This window comes from Anopheles coustani, chromosome 3, assembly GCF_943734705.1.
Source record: "Anopheles coustani chromosome 3, idAnoCousDA_361_x.2, whole genome shotgun sequence".
Lineage (NCBI taxonomy): Eukaryota > Metazoa > Arthropoda > Insecta > Diptera > Culicidae > Anopheles > Anopheles coustani.
The window spans coordinates 34,868,450-34,886,066 of record NC_071288.1 but is presented as its reverse complement, the minus strand read 5'-3'; the positions used below and the strand labels follow the sequence as shown (position 1 = coordinate 34,886,066).

General features: G+C 43.0%; 2 protein-coding genes across 2 annotated transcripts; both read right to left on the bottom strand.

Annotated features, from left to right (window-relative positions):
* Positions 1–2,199: 2,199 nt before the first annotated feature.
* LOC131259959 (retinoic acid receptor RXR-beta) lies at positions 2,200–4,926 on the bottom strand. Its single transcript, XM_058261581.1, has 5 exons — positions 4,791–4,926; positions 4,602–4,727; positions 2,873–3,074; positions 2,686–2,789; positions 2,200–2,582 (listed from the first exon to the last, which is right to left on the bottom strand). Exons 1-5 carry the CDS (start codon positions 4,924–4,926, stop codon positions 2,200–2,202), a joined length of 951 nt encoding a protein of 316 aa, XP_058117564.1.
* Positions 4,927–9,607: 4,681 nt separating this feature from the next.
* LOC131272373 (GATA-binding factor A-like) lies at positions 9,608–13,546 on the bottom strand. The gene is made up of 5 exons (XM_058274086.1): positions 13,330–13,546; positions 12,865–12,969; positions 12,236–12,414; positions 10,505–10,790; positions 9,608–10,425 (listed from the first exon to the last, which is right to left on the bottom strand). Exons 1-5 carry the CDS (start codon positions 13,544–13,546, stop codon positions 9,608–9,610), a joined length of 1,605 nt encoding a protein of 534 aa, XP_058130069.1.
* Between the last annotated feature and the right edge of the window lie 4,071 nt (positions 13,547–17,617).

Below are 17,617 nucleotides of genomic sequence, written 5' to 3'. Positions count from 1 at the left end.
CGGTACTTGCTCCTTTAAATCAGAAAATATATAGAAAATTCCTACGAGAAGCTGGTGCCAAGGCGACAGCCTTTGAATGTACTATATCGATAAAGTTTAAGCTAACGAAAATGTCACACAAATAAAAGAACGAAATCAGAGATGAGACGAGAAAAGTAAACCATCGCTGACAGATTGACAGAGCCATAATCCTCTGCAAACCGTGCTCGTCCCGTACGGTATATTCGTGTGTTTAAGCTGTGTTACTTTCTAGATTTGTATGTTGTGTACAGCACCTTGCTCGTTCCGTGCACGTAGACGATATCCCTTCCGCAAGCAGAAGATGTGCGCCCCGGAGTGAAGTCAAATAAACATCACCAGCGTAGCTTAGGCACGATCGTGTAAGCGAGGAGGTAGCATAGCGCACAGTGTTTAGATACGAAACACCGCAAGTCAACCTGAGTCTGAATGTGTCTTTCTAGGAAACCTAGTGTAACACATACTTACACATACACACACGTACACGAGACGAAAAAAAACTCCAACTCAAAGGCAGATTGCACCACGTTTCTCGCCTGCTAAACTGAGAGTCATGGTCGTAAGCTGTGGTCCTATGCTGACTATTGTTTTTCATGCAAAATCTAGCAGAAATATGTGTGTTTACAGCGAAGCCCTCCCCTTTAACAATGTTCTGGGGCGGTGGTCTGGGTCCGAGGCAACATGTTAAGATGTTAAGTTTGTTCCACCGTTCGTGCACTGTTTTCTGTTTACACAGCCGTTGAGCGGATTTTGCGGAGTAAAAACCGCCACTCGTTGTTGTGTTTTATTTTTCTATCTCTCTGTGGAGACGAACCTTTGAACCGAGCTGATGGGAGCTGAATATGGGAGCCGGGGATGAAATGCAAAAAAAGTGCAAACAAAAAAGTCTAGATATATCTATTTTCCATCGCACGATATTTTGACCGGAGGAGTCCGTCTTCTTCCTTCCTGTTCAATGTACAGCTGAATCTCGAAGAGAAACAAATTTATATCATCTTGTGCTGTGTAGTCGTCGAAACGGGGGGCAGAGTTTAGCATAGCATTTACCGGCGTCAACTGCATTAAAACCGGATAGATAGAGGGAGAACGTTAGGCGAACCGAGAGGTTCGACGATTCCGCCACTTCGGTCGATGCGGAAGGTGAGGTACACGCCACTGTTTGTATGGATGTTAGAGATTATTTTATATTTTCCAATAGTCGAGAATATTATTGGATGAAAATAAAGAAAACAACAAACGTATAAGTAGTTTAAAAAAAATCTCCCGTTGTGTTATTCTTGTGTTCCAACTAATTTTGTATTGCAAAGAAATTTATCATTTTGATCATATCCTTTGACCATCTATGTGAGAATATGAAAAACGAAAGAAATTATATAACGCAGGTTTTAAATTTTCTTATACAATAATTTACTAGTATCTAGTATATTGTGAAAAATGAGATCTTCATATGAAATGCTAGGTTTGAATCTACAATATACCATTTCCATGCATCAATAGTCTACAGTAATGTCCTTAAAGGGAGATCAAATATGGCATCCAATTTAAAAAATTAAAATGTTTAACATGTAATGAGCAGCGGGATCTGATTAGAACCAAGGAAAAATAAACAAGAAATTTTAAACGCATATAAGGATTTGGCTTAAAGAATAAAACTTCTAATTAACTAGGAATTACTAAAACTAGTTTTGCTAGTAGTAATTTTGTTTAGGCTGATATATCTTTGTATAATTTCTATTTTTTTATGTTTTCTTTTGTAATGTTATTTTACTTAAATTTATCTTCCATTAAACTTTCTTTACTCAAGAAATACATTTTGTAAAATTTACATCCGCACATTTCGGTCGTTTGCGTGATTTGAAAACTAATCTCACTAAACGAATACATAATCTGGTTTTCCAGTTCCTCTCTCATAATTATTTTCCTCCATTTGTGTGGTCCAGTTAAATTTCATTAAATAGATTACGGGCAACCTTTACGCAAACCACCCTTTTAGCTCCGGTTCGGCTGCAAACGCTGCACTTTTCTTTCCTGTGTTGACCCAAATTTGCATTTTCCCACGTGGAAAACAGAATGCCAGCCCCTGGAAAACTGGCCGCTGGGGCAACATTTCGTGTAAATAATTAGATTCCTGCTGCAAACGGTTCGCAAACAAGGCAACGGGAAGCATTTAAGACACTCGCCCTACAGCTTCGCCAGGATGGTCTCCATCGTCAGCCCCTCGTCACTAATTACCTCCCGGAGCATCGCACGGACGGAAAACTCGTTAAAGCGCATTGCCACCGTACGCAGGCCGAGCAACAGTTTCCCCAGGCGCACCGGTGACCTCTCGGAAGTGGTTCCGGCGTGCAGTGCATACGGCTCGAGGCGAGTCGAGTCGGTGCCCGTGCACCGAAACTGGCGCCCCAGGCAGTAGAGTGGGCGTGCTCTCCCACCCCCCTCGGTGGGGGGTGCCCGCTCACTCGTCGTCGCCTCCGAGCGCTGCACACTGTAGTGGCTGAGGGCAGCGAGGGTCCCCTCGGCAAGTTGTTCCAGCTGATTAGCTTCCCGCTCGCTCTGGGCGTACTCTGTTGTCCGGGTTCGTGCGTTGGGGAGGAAAGAAAACGTTTGCATTAGAAACCGGCATGGCCGAGCTAAAAGTGAGCAAACGGGAAGGACCCGCAGACAAACCTTTCCGGCAGAGAATCAGCGTCTCAAGGAGCGATATTTCAATCAGATCCACCCGAAGCGCCCGAATGTCATCCAGCACCGAACGCAGATGGGCATCGCAGCAGCTGGCATGGTGTACGGTGCGGGAAGGAAGCAAACCATCATCAGCGTCGGTGGAAGACGTTTCGAGGCCAGACTCGACACTTACCGATCGACCAGGGCCGATATGTCGATGGACCAGTTGGCCACCCGGAGCAGAAAACACTCGTACCAGACGTGCCTAAGGATTTCGTTCTGCTGCGTCCGGCTGAAGATGGCAAAGTGTTCGTTATGGCGCACCTGCCGGATGCACGCCATCAGCACTTGGGAAAGAATCTGCACCGAGAACCCATCTGGCCGAACGGAAGAGGCTGGTGAGTACAGACCGGTGAGGTCGACCGGGAAACGGTGCGATTCTGTTTGATTAGCATTATTTGCCACCGAAGCAGAAGCGTTCGGCTCGAAGTAGCAGGGCATGCAGCAGGGCACGCTCAACCGAGTGGAAGAAAATTGACGTTTTTCGTGCCGATGCCGGGAGCATTGCACACTCCATTCGTCGCTAGGATTCGCAGAACCGGTTGGCCTATCTTTCGACCGAGTGGAGATTGATTGGCAAACAGGTCGCTGGAGCGAGTTCATCGAATCGAATCGTTGTAATGTATTCCCTTTGCCCCGTACCCTCGCACCTGGTGCTAATTTCCGTACCCAGTGTCCGGGCTGCTCGGAAAATCAACCAGATGGACGACGATGTCGATAGGCATCCAGTTAGCAATAACTCAATCACTTTGGACTATCATAGAATGTTGGTATAGGGATAGAGTGAAGCGATCATTACACAACACACTACGGATTGCTATTATGACCGGATGCCAATGGCAGAATGCATACCAACTAGGTTGATGAACGACAGCAGAACATCGGGCACAGCTGGTCATTATCTTAAATTATACTATCGGTCTTCATTGAATACTAGTTCTGATATACCTTTTTTGTCTTCACTGATGACTGAAATGCGCATATATTCTTATCCCTCCATTGTTCGATTCATAACCTGTAGACTTTGCTTACACCGTTAAGATACAGGTTTTCACGGATTGTTAGATGTGTTGGAACTTTGAATCTCAACTCCCTGCTTTATTTTTCAACATGTTGTATTTGACAAACATTTTTTTTGGACCCTTAACATTACCAATGCATGATGGATAATGTATACGATAAAATTGCTTTTGCTTAAAAAAACCGCCATTTTCACAAATGCACAGTGAGTCAAGAACAGAACAACTAAGACTTTAAATTTATTTGGCCTTACGGAATACATAAAATTGAAAAAAATATTCCATGAAAAAGTCCAGGGCACACTACACGGATAACATAAATTTCAAAAGATCTTTGTTGACACTATCAAAACCAATCAAGACCTAACCAAACGATCTATTAAAAAGATGGGATTGAAAATAGATTTAGACACATGTAATATTATAATTCTTATGTGTTATTAAAGTAAATTGTTTAAAATAAATAAACTAAATCAGTTGTTTTATTTATATGCAGATCTAAACACTAAAAAGCAGAATTTCCCTGCAACTTGCCCTAACTTTAGTCATCATTTAAATGCAACAAATTAATTCTAATCCAGGTTCAACTGGATTCTAAAAACGCCTTTTTTAAACCCAAGCATTTAAAATCGAAGGCAAAATTCATTTTATAAACTGACACGTACTTAATAGACCGACGCCATTTTGGCATCAACCGCAAAACAAAAACAGAAAAAACCACACACGCAACATCTCAATGGCTTTGAGCCAAATTACCCGTGTGTCCGCTGGTTGGCAGTTTTTGCACGCGATCCACGCCGCACTTTCTTGGCAGCACTACTTTGCGGGTCACCATTTTCCGACTCTTGCGGGGACCCCGCTCCTGCTGTACCGCCGTCGCATTCATGCCCACCAGGATGCACTTGTGCAGGCGACAGTACGGACACCAGTTGCGCCTAGCCTTATCCACCGAGCAGCAACCTTGGCCAGCTGCAACCGACAAAGCCGAATCAAACCTTTTCCAACAACTTCGCGATCGACGCGATCACCTACAGATGCACGTGTAGACGGCCCGTTTGCGGATACTCCGTTTGAAAAAGCACGAACATCCGTCACAGCACACCGTGCCGTAGTGTTTGCCGGAGCTGCGATCGCCACACACACGACACACGAGCACCGCCGAGGACATTTGTCCTGCGTCCGGATGCCAAAGTTACACTACCGCCCAGCGGTGCCGGCGGTCGACGCTTTTATATCGGATCAGACCGGGACCATTCCACAGGTGTGACCAAGACCAAAACCTCGCGGAACCGCAACACGGGACATCATTTATTCAACACTGTTTGCTTTCCCATCGACTCGTCGCACTCCGATTAATCTGATCCACCCGATTCCCGTTTTCCCCTATCAAGGAAGAAGTTATAACTTAAGGTATACCTTGCCTAAACCTGCCACGTTCTCAAGACCAACATAACCCTATTCCGTCGACCGTGGTGCTTATCCTTGTCAAATCGGAGAAGTTTACTCACTACTTGCACATGCCAATCCGGAAGAGGGTCACCGCACATAATTCGCTCGGTTGCCAGGTCGGTGATTAAGCGCGAAGTCATGCCGAAGTGGAGTGACGGGGAGGGGCACACACTAGCCCGGTACATCCGGTCACGGAAACAACAGTGGTTTCCAGTGCCTGGAAATATCGCCGCGTGTAACGATTTGACCAACGACAATTACATGCCAAACACTTGTTAGCATTTCCTGTCAAGATTCCAGAGCCTCTTTCACGCGAAGGGTATAGGGAAGGTTTTATGCGTTGCTTTGGTAGTCGTCGAAAATGTCATATTAAATACCATTTGTCTATTACAGAATTCATAATTTTTCTGGAATTTAAATTGGTTTTTAGTAAGGCATTAAATAAAATAATTTCATCAACAAGCAATACAGTAAACTAATATCTAACAAAGTGGTAAACATTCAACAAGATATTTTTTGTATGGACACTTTAACGACCCCCTTAAGCAATCAAAACCACTGCAATCACCACATTACATCGTTTTCGTCGCGAGGACGAGTGACAATCAATTGGCATCGGTCTTTGATCGAAGCGCGTAAAATAACTATCGGTTGATCGGGCACCCAGACCACCGTTCGCTCGATTCACCCCTGACAGGACATGCGGTCTTTCTTGTCTTGCCATAGTGGAGAAATATTTCCAGCGAAGCTGGTGTGATTACACGAGGGTGAAGAATCAACACGTCACGCTCGTCCTGCGACGACGACGACGACGACGACGACGACGTTGTTATCGTTGAAAGGTTGACATGTCGATGCGGGAAAGCGTCCTCAGGGCGACCGTGATTGGGATGCATATTCACTGAATGTAAATATCCACCATAAATAATGCCACGGAGGAAGCCCGTTTCAATCGATTGAAAGAAAGAAACGTGCAGTAAATAAAGCCACCACGTTCAATTCCGGTGGTTGTTTCGCTTTATCGGCCACGAGTGTTTTTTTATGTCGAGAAAGGGTAAACATCATAGTATAATTTGAAACAAATGAACTAAATCACACGGAAACAAAAATATAGTTGTAAATTCATTAAATTAGAAAATGAGCACCATGATATAAAACAAAAACATAATAGATGTTGTACAGCCTGCATGGTAACTATTGTATCGTTGTAATTGGAACAATAACGATATGACGACACATCTCAATTCATCTTTTTGTTCTAGTTTTATTACCAAATACGCTTAATAAATTGAACCGCCCTTAACAAGGAGAAACGCAAGTTAGTATTCGTACTCATAAATAATTGAAGAACTGCTAGTGTTTTCTTTTTCAGGCACCAATTTATTCCATTGACGTATTAATGGAATATGAAAATAGAAAGAACAGTAAGTACGTTTCATTTAATTTGTCAATTATTTTGTCCTTACAATATAATATGCACAATACGATAGGTGACTAGACTTTATTCCTTTATTTATGAGCTTTAAAATGTGTATTGACACATACAGACAGCTAGAAAATTATACAGACAGTTGTTACCGGATTTAGTACTTCAAGTTTGATTCAAAAATATTCTAAATAATTTATCAACATTCTTAAATGCACGAAAAGTAACAAATTGTAATGGGGTCAGTCTTACGAAAATGGGTAAAATTACTGACCATCTATCAGTCACAGTAACTCTCTTCGGAATGAGGCCTAGACCTACTTTGGGATATTCGACACTTTAAAAAAAAAACAAATTAATGCTAAAAACCAAAACAAAATAATGAAAGGACAGCCGGGTATACAATCGGAGTCGAAGGATAAATGAAAAAACATGTTTTATAATAAATCAATTGCAAACAAGCATGTATTTGCATCAAAACAACAAGGGTTCGGAATATATCAAGCATAGAACTAAAAGAATGCGTTAAAAAACTTACACAGTTTTGTCTATCTGATTGCTTGCATTGCTTGATAATGCATGTTTGATATAGGGTAACTGTACCAATAGTGGTGCACTTAGTACTGTAAATACCAAATAGGTGTAATTTATGAGTGTTAAGAACACAATATTCTACATATTTGAATCAATTATGATCGAAACATAACTTTTCTCCTGAAAAACATCTATGTTTGCCGTAAACCGTACAAAATACACGAAAAAAAGCGTATTTTTCTTCCTAGTTGGTTGCTCCTATTATGGTGGTATGGTTCCTATAGTTGTGCTATCGTGTTCCTATAGTGGTGGTAGTACGAAAAACTTGAATATATTTTGACTATAACCTATTTTTGAAGCATATTTCGAAAAGAATGGTAAAATACTCCTTGACCAATGCGTTGTCATTGAAAAGACTGTATTGTTTTACCGACATATGTCCAATTTTAATTAATAAAAAATGCTCTGAATATTACAGCTAAAACTATAGTATATGCATTATAGCGTATCCTTCGCTCGCTTTCTTTTTTCTTTCCTCTGCTTCTTTTGCTGAGCCTTCTCTCCAGTTCCGCTTTGTTTATTTTGTAGAAACAGAATAAAATCACTAAATTTACCTGATAATATTGGTCAAAAACCGGAATAAAACTAAAATATACTTGTGAAAAAATCTATGGCTACTATAGGAACAACTTGGGTTTTTGTGCCTATAGTGGCACTATAGTAAAAACTATAAAAATATAATAAAATTAAGCTAAAATGCACTAAGTTCGTATAAATCAATTATATTGGAGTATGTAAGAAGCGAAATCATATGGTTTTAATGATTTTGTAGTGATTTATAGCCTTAAGGAAATCATGATATTCGTTATAGGTTCTTAAGGAATGCAGCATGTTGGGACAACCTGTTTAGAAAATATGAATTTTGGAGCTTATATATTACGGAATAAGATGGTTCATCTTTTTAACACTCCGCAGAAGATCAAAGAACATTTCATAGAAGAACAAATAACTCCATTGTATATATATCGGCGTAGAGCTAGGATTTTATTCCACTACAACCACTATTGGTACTAGCTCCACTATGGGTGCACTTACCCTATCTTGTTAGATGTTCTGAATAAAAATCGTTATTCAGTCTAAAACGAGGTACGAGCTTAAACGATTTTTCTAAGGGGAAATAGAAGAACATTGCTGGTCCATTATATTTATTGAATAAGAGGTGTTAGACAAAACTGATAAAATCAGAGATGAGCTTTCCTAAAAACTTATTGATTCTAGGAAAAAAGAACCTTACATGGGTAACATTGAATTTGTTAAAAAGCATACAAACAAGACGAATATTATTTTTTGTGTTGCATATGGACCCCGTTCATCACTACATCACTAAAATGATACCTACAATCCTAATTATTGAACACCACTTACCAAAAATATTATGAAGGTAAAATTGCAACTGCTTTTCATAATTAAATTAAAATATATTATAAAAAATAGTTTTTTTTATTTTCAAACAGTAAATCAAACAGTGCTTTGCTCTATCGAATTGTGCTTTATTTTTAATACTCCTTTCAGTTATACAATACCTTACAGTACGTCCTCTAGTACAACTCCACGTAGATAAGCTGATTTAAATAAGTGTCTAACCATGTCTTGCTTACTGATATGTCAAACCTTGATTTAATTGCACCGCGGGGGCCGTTCCCTTTCACTACGCTTCTTAAAAAAAAAAACAAAATGCTATATGGTACTTTTTCTTTTCTTACATATTTGCTGTGTTGTTCTAAAAGGAATGCAACATGTGCACGCTTTGCCAGCGCTTCAAGGGACGCCGGCTAGAATGGGTTACGGTAGCGTATGGGAATCTTTTCCTAGCGGTTCGCTCCGTAAACTACTCGTTCCTAGTCTTAAGTTACTACCTATTTCTGCTGGAGTTCACAATATTTACACAGTCCACTAGGTTTTACGTTCGAACGATTTTAATCGCTTCTTCTCCCCCAATGTTTGCTATTCCGAAGTCCTATTCAATGCATTTCCCACTTATTCTTAAATAAAACTAGAGACCATTAAAATACTGTAGGAAGCGGACACCTCCCATCCCCCGCCCTGGCTGCTTGTCATGGGCTCTAATTTGTTCTAACAGTACGATCCGTGTTACGCTGGAAACCGTTGCCCTTCTTTGCCAGATCACATAACACTTTCCCTACGCTACGTTTTGCGTTGCGAGACGCGTCGCAAGAGAAGATTGTGGCAATACTTTATGTTGTTATTTTAAAAAGAAACAGAACAAGCTCTACTTATTCTTGCTCACACTAAAGTGCTACCCTTAGCTTACGGTCTATATTGCGGTCCGAGGTGTGAAACCCCTCCGGAAAAAACCACCTGTCGTTGGGAACAAGCGAGGAACTTAGAGTGGACTTGCTTAACCCTACCAGCCCCATGCCTAGGAGGACGCCATCAGCTTGGCGGCCTGTATGACGTTGTGCTGATGGTGATAGCCGGCCAGATCGGCCGCCGTCGGATGGTGGTGATGGTGATGGTGGTGGTGGTGCGGATGGGCGTGATGCGAGTGTGCCAGGGCGCTGGCTCCGTTCACCGCCGAACCACCGACTCCACCGGCCGACACGTGGTGTGGACTGTGGTGAGAGTGCAGTGTCCCGAAGCCACCTCCGAAATAGCCACTCTGCAGGCAGTTGTTCATGTAGTCGCCGTAGCCGTTGCTGGACGGCGCGATGGACGAGGTCGGTGTCGTCGAGGGACCGAGCTGCGGGTTCGACTCGGACTTGATCTGCCCGAAAGGTGCCCCGGGAGTGTTGGCGCCGAGCTGGCCACCCAGGTTGCCGGTGGACCCTCCGGCCGAGGAGTTCGTTCCGGCGTTCGGGTGGTTGGCGTAGCTGTTGTTGTTGTTGTTGTTGTTGTTGTTGGCCGACGAGGAGTTGCTGTTGGCTGGATGGTGCTGGGACGTGGTGTAGATGTGGGACGAGTTGAGACCAGCGTGCTGCTGGTGGGAAGAGGCCGAAGACGCAGGAATCACGCCGGATAGACTGCCCGGTGTCATCGAGAGGTCGTACTTGCCGACGAGTGACCCAAGAGATCCACCGCCACCGTGATGTGCTCCACCGAGCGACGTTGGCAGGTTGTACGATTGTGCATGGTGCGGGGAGATGTGCAGCGAGCGAATCGGTGGGGACGTGAGGTTCTGGGACTTGGGACTGCCGGAAAGATTCTTCGAGTTCCCATTCCGATCCGTGTGCAGAAGGCCTAAAAACACAAATAAGAAGAACACGAATTAATCCACCTGTTGAGGACCAGCACTCACTAGTTAAGGACATAAACTTACCCTCACCACCGAGTCCGTCGTCCTTCTTGCCGGCGCCACCACCACCACCCACCAACGCCATCACATCCGCCGAGGATCCCGAACCGCCGCCGGCCTTCTTCGGCTTCCGTTTGCGCGTCTGAATGCCGTCCTTCCGCATCGCCAACGGTCGATTGACGCCGTGCAGCTTGAAGTACAGTCCGCACGCGTTGCATACCGGCTCGCCGTCGTTGTTCCGCCGCCAGAGCGTGGTCGTGCGCGTCCCGCAGTTCGTGCAGCACAGTCCTAGCCGACGGGTGGCGGTCTGCTGGAAGAGCGAACCGGAAATGGAACAGGAAAAGGAACGGGAGCGGGAAGGAGGAGGAAAAGAGCAAAGAAGAAAACCAAAAAACGGGCCCATATCAGTCAAGACTGTCCGAGAGTGTGAGCCACGACGAGTGCCGCCATTTGCCACGGAAGCCGATCCGGCGGTAAAAGACCAAAAGGGGGAAACTAGCACGATGCGGCTGGTTGCGTGCAATCTCCTTCTTGTGCGCAACTTGTGCACAATTTAGTCAAACAAGAACCCGACACCAATATGCACTTTGATTTCAGCTCGTACCTATGGCAAGTCTAAAATTTATTTTTGTTCATCAGCAAACTACCAATCCGCTTCTATTATTCTTCAAATGTACTTAAAACGTAAATAATACGGAGGATAAAATTTGCTTACATAAAAAGCAAATACTTAAAGTAGCTGTTTCAGCAGAAACAGAAAATATTTGAAAAATGAGATTAAGTCATAGTTGAGTAAATTTCATTCAAATACTGCCAAATTCAAAAAATTCAAATAAATGGACAGAACTTTTATCATTCTTAAAATGAAGACTATGCTCAACTTGATGTTTCCAATGGCATCACGAGGTTTCAATGCACCAATATGCAAAATATAAACAACGAACTAATATTACTAGCAACATAAATACTTTTCTTATTATGAAAGTAGTTGATATTACATTAACCCCTTCACAGTTTTGCCCAATCCAGGCTTAATTTTTATGCATATAATTAACACTAATCGATGTGATTTTAAATTGGCATTTTTGCTTACTATCGGCAAATTATTGTTAATCATAATCACAAATAACACACAAGCAAACTGACCATCATTTAATCAAGAACATCAAAAAACAAATTTTAAATTTTTTTTCTGTTTTCGACCAAAAAATATACAAGAATGTAAATAAAAAGTGTGCCAATTTTTTGAGCCATTTTCTCAACTTGGTAGGACTGTGAAGGGGTTAAAGTAATTTTCATACACTTTAATGAAAAGTGTAAGGTAGATCCACAAGCCAAAATAAAGTGTGCAATATATATTTCTAGGCTGGTTGTGAACCTTTCATTGGTTTAGACATAATTCTTCTATCATTCCTATGTTTTTGAAAAGGTTAAAGGTTCTTACTTCTGTTGAATAAATAACATCATTACACCATAGGCAAAGGTAGGAGTTGAAATCAGAATGCTATCGGCGCCGAGCTCTTCCAGCCGGGACACGCACCGGTTGCATACAAGGGGTACATTGCATGAAAACGAATACGAACTTTTCCCTTTGGTCTTTTACTCGATACTTTCGATCAGGAAAAATGGAAACTAGCTCGAGCCCGCTTCCTCCGGCACACCGACCCGAGTCACAAAATCACGTATTTTTCTTTTACATCACGAAAAGTAATAAGGAAACAAAACTATGTGAAAGAGAGAAATTGGAATACTCACACTCACCAGTCTCTTGCTGGGCTTTATCAATGGACGGTTCATACCGTTCATCTTGTGATAGAGCCCGCATGCATTGCAGAGATAGTGACCGGTGCCGTCCCGACGCCAGAGCGGTGTTGAAATGGCCCCACAATTCACACATTCTCTTCCCTCGCCGAATTGGAATTCCATGGCGCTGTCTGCGGGTGGGTTCCGGTTCGCGTACCGAGTGTCATTGTGTGTGACGGACGTGATTGGTTCCAAGTTCCCGGACCAGCGCAAACGGCCGCAAAGGTCGGCCCCATTTGTGCACGGTTCGCGCAAATGGAAAATTGTTCGGGTCGGGGGAAAATTACGTCCCATACGGCCGCACGAATCATGAACATGAGTTTCCGGGACCAAGCGATCGCGCGCACGCGACAGCACCGGAGGGAAGTTTGTGTGATTTATTTAGATTGATTTAAGTTTTATGTTTATGTTTTGTGTGTGTGTGTGTGTGTTTATTTTTTTTTTGTGAATATGTGGAGCCATCGCCACGATTTGCAAAAGGGTCACGAAGGGAAGAGAACGGCAATACCGGGGAGGGGAAAGAGAAAGAGTGTGGTTTAGTTTTGATTTATTCGCTAGGTTCATTACCTTTTTCAAATTACCATATGGCGAGGTGCGCTGGAATCCGGTCGGGTCGTAGGCGCGCCACGAGCCCATCATGACGTTTTGCGCGTAGAACTGCGGCGGTAGTTGCGTGTGCGTCGACCCTGTTTGTGTGTATATGTGCGTGTGTGTGTGTGTGTGTGTTGCGTGTGTATCGAGGTTGGCGCGGTCAGTGGATGTAGAAAGCGAGAAAGAGAGAAAGAGGGAGAGAATGAGCGCGTGAAGAACGGGGAGAAGGTAAAACAAAATGGTCAAGTAAGAAAATGGCGGACGAGATTGTGCAGCGCACAGAAAATCGCAAATACACACGCAATCGGGCGACCGTTACAAACACGATCGCAACTTCGACCCACGATCGCGTCGATCGTGAAAACGAAGTGTATGCTTTTCTATTTCGCATTTGAGAAACGAAAAATGGCGCCCCGGCGTGCATTGCGATATCCTTCCCGAGCCGCGGAACTTACCGAAACCGTCCGTTGGCCAGCCATTCTGGGTGGAAAAGTTCGCCGAATGTGCGCCGTACTGGGAGTGGGGCAGGGCACGGCTGGACGGGACGTAGACGGGGGTGTTGGCGGCCGCCGCCGCTGCCGCTGCCGCCGCCGATTGATGATAGGAGCCGGAGTTCCCCGTGGCCATCACCGCTGCCGTCATGTCGGAGTAGGCGGCAGACGTGTGAAACATGATCCTGGCAGCTTCCAGGCCCTCGTCGTCAGGCTATTCTGTGCGTATCACCGGAAAAATGGGGGGAAAATGATCGCGATCGATGGGAAAGAGACAAAATAAAAAGAAAGAGAGAGAAGAAAAAACATACACATGAAAACATTTATCACTTGTACAGTTCAGAGGAACAGAGGAGGTTGTTTTTGTTCCTTGAAAATACAACCGTGCATGCACGCTTGAGAATGAAGGGAAAAATGGTGCTAAAGATAGCGAAGACAAATTCATGTCGTGCCCTGGAATGTGAACTATTTTCACGACCCCGTGTTTCGGTTGTTTCGCCCTCCCCATGCAACCTTTGCACCTGCATCGCGGGTGGTACGTCGATGGTACAGTTTTACGGTTTGACTAATGGTGTTAATTTTTTGCCTAATTTTTACACCAGCTACCATCGTGTCGTGACGATGGAAGGATAACCCATTAACCCCATCAGCTGCTTGTTGATGGTGGAAAGAGTTGTTGGGGTTTTTTTTTTAATTATGCTTCAATCGGAACTATTTACAACAGACAAAACAACTTATTCCTAACAAGGGAATTTTTTCCTTTGTGTTTTAAGAATTTTTATAACAATATTCTGCTGTGCCAATCGATGATTAACGAATGTGACGCTCGTAGCATATGTTCGATGAAAAATTTACGTTTGTACGTTAAAAAGATAAATCCTTTAGAAAAAGAAAAAAAGATTAGCAAAAATTGTAAAAATAAACAATAAGTTAGAAGTCCAGTATCAAGGTTGTTTTTTTAAATCCCCAAAAAACTGTTTAGTTAGATAAGCTATGAGTAAATTGCAAAATTCAGCGTGAGCCGATTCTACGTGTTATTCCTGGATATATACATTTCTTTACATAATTGATCATTATTCTCAGGAACAAATATTAAAATCAGATCTTAACAACTCTCTTTACACCTCCATATGGCGTGTTATTTAATTTATGAAGGTAATTTCTTGATAGAACCTTTTAAACTATTTAGGGTTAGGTGCCTGAATGAACCTAGGATAGCATGCATTACATCTAATAGTTTTATGAAGAAAATATTTTGTTACATTGAACATTTCAGTATTGAATAATTTTGTGAACTAGTGGCGAGCTCCACAATGGTATTGGCCTTCGATGTACGCTTAATTCACTTATGTATGTATTAATTCATAGAAGCGTATTTAAAATGCAACAAAAGCAATTTGTTCGTCATTTTTACTAAACTGAATAGCTCCAACTTTACTCTCAATTGTTTAGCACATAAAACTCTATTCAATGTTCGAACCTCACAGATCATATATCGGTCTACATCGAATCTATTTCTATTCAATTTGAATTTTGATACTAACACAAACAAGTTGACCACCCCATGATATAATCCTTTCGCTCTAAAAACCAAGGAATCGTTTTCAAACGTAGCTCCTCTCGTCCCTTTCATCTTTATGTACACGCCAAGTCCTTCTCCTCCGAGTTGCTTCACCCAAAAGCTGTTGAAGCGAAACAAATGGCATCCGAATCGCTCATCAAAGACACATAAATTGGAATTAAGATACCGAGTCAGCGATTGGTCGCGAGACACATAAAATGAAAGGAAAAATTCCGTGCACTCTTAGAAATAAGAAATGTTAGCTTCTCTCGTGCTCCGCTTAAAGATCACAGTTCAGTTTTCGCGATCACGTTGGTATTAGCGATCGAAGCGCGTGATAGAGAGGCGGAAAGCCATTCCATCCTAAAAGCAGATCGTTTCTTCTTCCGATTGTGATCGGGTTCTAGAGAGAGAATATAATCGGAATAAAAGCCACCACGAACGTTTCGAAAAATCGTTTTCTTCGCCGGGTAAAAGATATCGGTGGGCTCAAAAAAGAGTAGCCGGTAAAACCCTTCTACTCCAGTATATTTTTCCTCATTTTCGTGCGTGCTTCGATACAAAAGCAAGGCAGCAGACGGCCGCCACTCATAACGTGCCGCCTCATCTCTTATCGTGCACCCGCGCATCCGACAACAACGTCGACGTCGTGCCGTGGGGCTTCCATGTAGCGTCGATTGTTTCGTGCCCGCGTGGTCGTTATCGTCCTGCCTGGGTTGCCGGCATGAGTCAGTCGGGTCTTGCCGGAAGATATGCCGCAGGGCCAGCACACGCCGCCGCCCGCAACCGGGTTGACTCTTGCTGCCGTTAACGAATCCTTATCGGACGAAACGCCACACCACGTGCTGATAGTGGACAAATTTAGCAGCGAGCTAGCCACAACACGGCGCACTACACTTGAAACTATATGGGTCGGGGGTTGTTCGGGTGCTAGTCAGAACCGTAACGAGCCTTGTCAACCGATCCGGGGCTACCAGCATATCTTACGAGCGGGTTAAAATACAATGCAATCAACCCCGCACTAGTCGGCGAAGGAGTCCTAGAGGAAGGGGTCCATTTTTTAACAACTTCCGCCCCCGGGTCTTGCTCGGCCGGCACATAACGAGCGTTGGGCATTATGATAAGCAGCAGCAGCAAGCTCCCCCAAACGTGCTCCAAAACGGCCAAAACGAGTACCGGATGGATGGCTCCGCGTGCTTGCAGACGGTGGATAGTGGTTTATGGTTTATGGTCGCAGGTAGTGAACCATGGTTCATGTTGACAATTATCCACCGAAGCGAATCTACGGGTTGCCCCCGTCAAGTACGTAGCCAAACTTCCTGTTCTTGGCATGTTTTTGCATAGTGTAGTTTAGCGTCCCGGGCACCTGAAAGTGGCCTCCTGCGTACCTTATCGCTTCACTGGGCAGCTGAATTCTACCAACCGCACCAGGGTTCATTGTACTTTACTGTTGTCCATATCGTCGTGGAAAACGTCCAAACCCGATCGTGCGTGTTTCGAATGTGAAAAAAAATGTCCCAAGTCAAGTGCCAATTAAACACGGGACACTGTGCCACTGTGCAATAATATAAAGCAAAAAAAGCAAACCGTTTGTTTCTGCTTTTTCTTAATTGAATGTCTGCTTTCGCCTCCCTCTGTCGCATCTTGGCGTGATGAGCCGTCACGGAAAGCGCCACCGGTACGCGACGAAACGTGATCCGGGCGCGAGATCGCTATCAGACGCTCGATAAATATCTCGCCGGCCGACTGTTTGTCTGCTTGTCTCCACCGGCCCTGACAGGTGACATGTGTTCCGTTGGCACCTTCGCTGCTCGTTTGCGCTCGTTTGTGCGCGCGAACGGTAATCGAGACTACCTGACGGCTAATCATCTGATCGCAAACTTCTCCGTTTCGGAAACATCCAAGGAAAGTCACCCATTACGCACATGGCTTTTGGGGGCGCTCTCGTTGATGGTGCGGCAAATGGTAAATTTATTGAACTGTGGTAAACCATTGGGTTTATGTAAAAGTACTTTTTCTGCTCATGAAGCTCATAGGAAGGCAATCGATCAAAGTTTTTAAAACGATCTGTTGTCAATCGTGTTTATAAGTCATATTCTTTTGAAACATTTTGGAAACGTGTTAATGAACAAACCACCTCAAATGACATCTTCAGGTGTTGTTATATGATCATATGGATACGAAACAAATGGAGTTTGGTTACTCCTTTATAACAATTTCTGAATTAAGAAATTTTAGCGTAACCTATTTTTATCAGTTTCGAAAGCCTATTATAAATGCGTAGCATAGGAATAAACTGTAGATGCATTTTTGTAAGTTTTATTTTTTTACATATTTGACTTACTTTAGAAACGTAGCTTTTTAATAAAACAAAATCCAACTCTGAAAAACTTTTGATGAGTTTAGAATTTATTCGAAATATGGTTTAGAATAGTTTTAAGAAGTAGTAACGATTAACCACGTAAAACTTTTATTTGTTATGGTATTATTATTTGAAAATGTTGTAACTAAGAATGCAGAATTTGGAAAGTAATATTAACATTTACACCAAACCCTACAGTATAAATAAAAATTTTAATCCTACAGGATATCACATTACGAAAATTCTCTATCAGCACATTATACGGATAATGGGAAAGATAACCAAAACTTTCGTATTTAAAATTGATGCAAAATTCGCATCTTGTGCCA

Bases quoted from the DNA above. Each gene is read 5' to 3' on its own strand.
- LOC131272373 (XM_058274086.1), bottom strand. From the start codon at position 13,546: ATGTTTCACACGTCTGCCGCCTACTCCGACATGACGGCAGCGGTGATG. The intron at 10,791-12,235 runs GTGAGTATTCCA...TCGCTCTTCCAG, and splicing joins CCAGCAAGAGACTGGTGAGT to CAGACCGCCACCCGTCGGCT. The intron at 10,426-10,504 runs GTAAGTTTATGT...TTGTGTTTTTAG, and splicing joins CGACGGACTCGGTGGTGAGG to GCCTTCTGCACACGGATCGG.
- LOC131259959 (XM_058261581.1), bottom strand. From the start codon at position 4,926: ATGTCCTCGGCGGTGCTCGTGTGTCGTGTGTGTGGCGATCGCAGCTCC. The intron at 2,790-2,872 runs GTAAGTGTCGAG...ACACCATGCCAG, and splicing joins ATATCGGCCCTGGTCGATCG to CTGCTGCGATGCCCATCTGC. The intron at 2,583-2,685 runs GTTTGTCTGCGG...CCCGGACAACAG, and splicing joins GCTGATTCTCTGCCGGAAAG to AGTACGCCCAGAGCGAGCGG.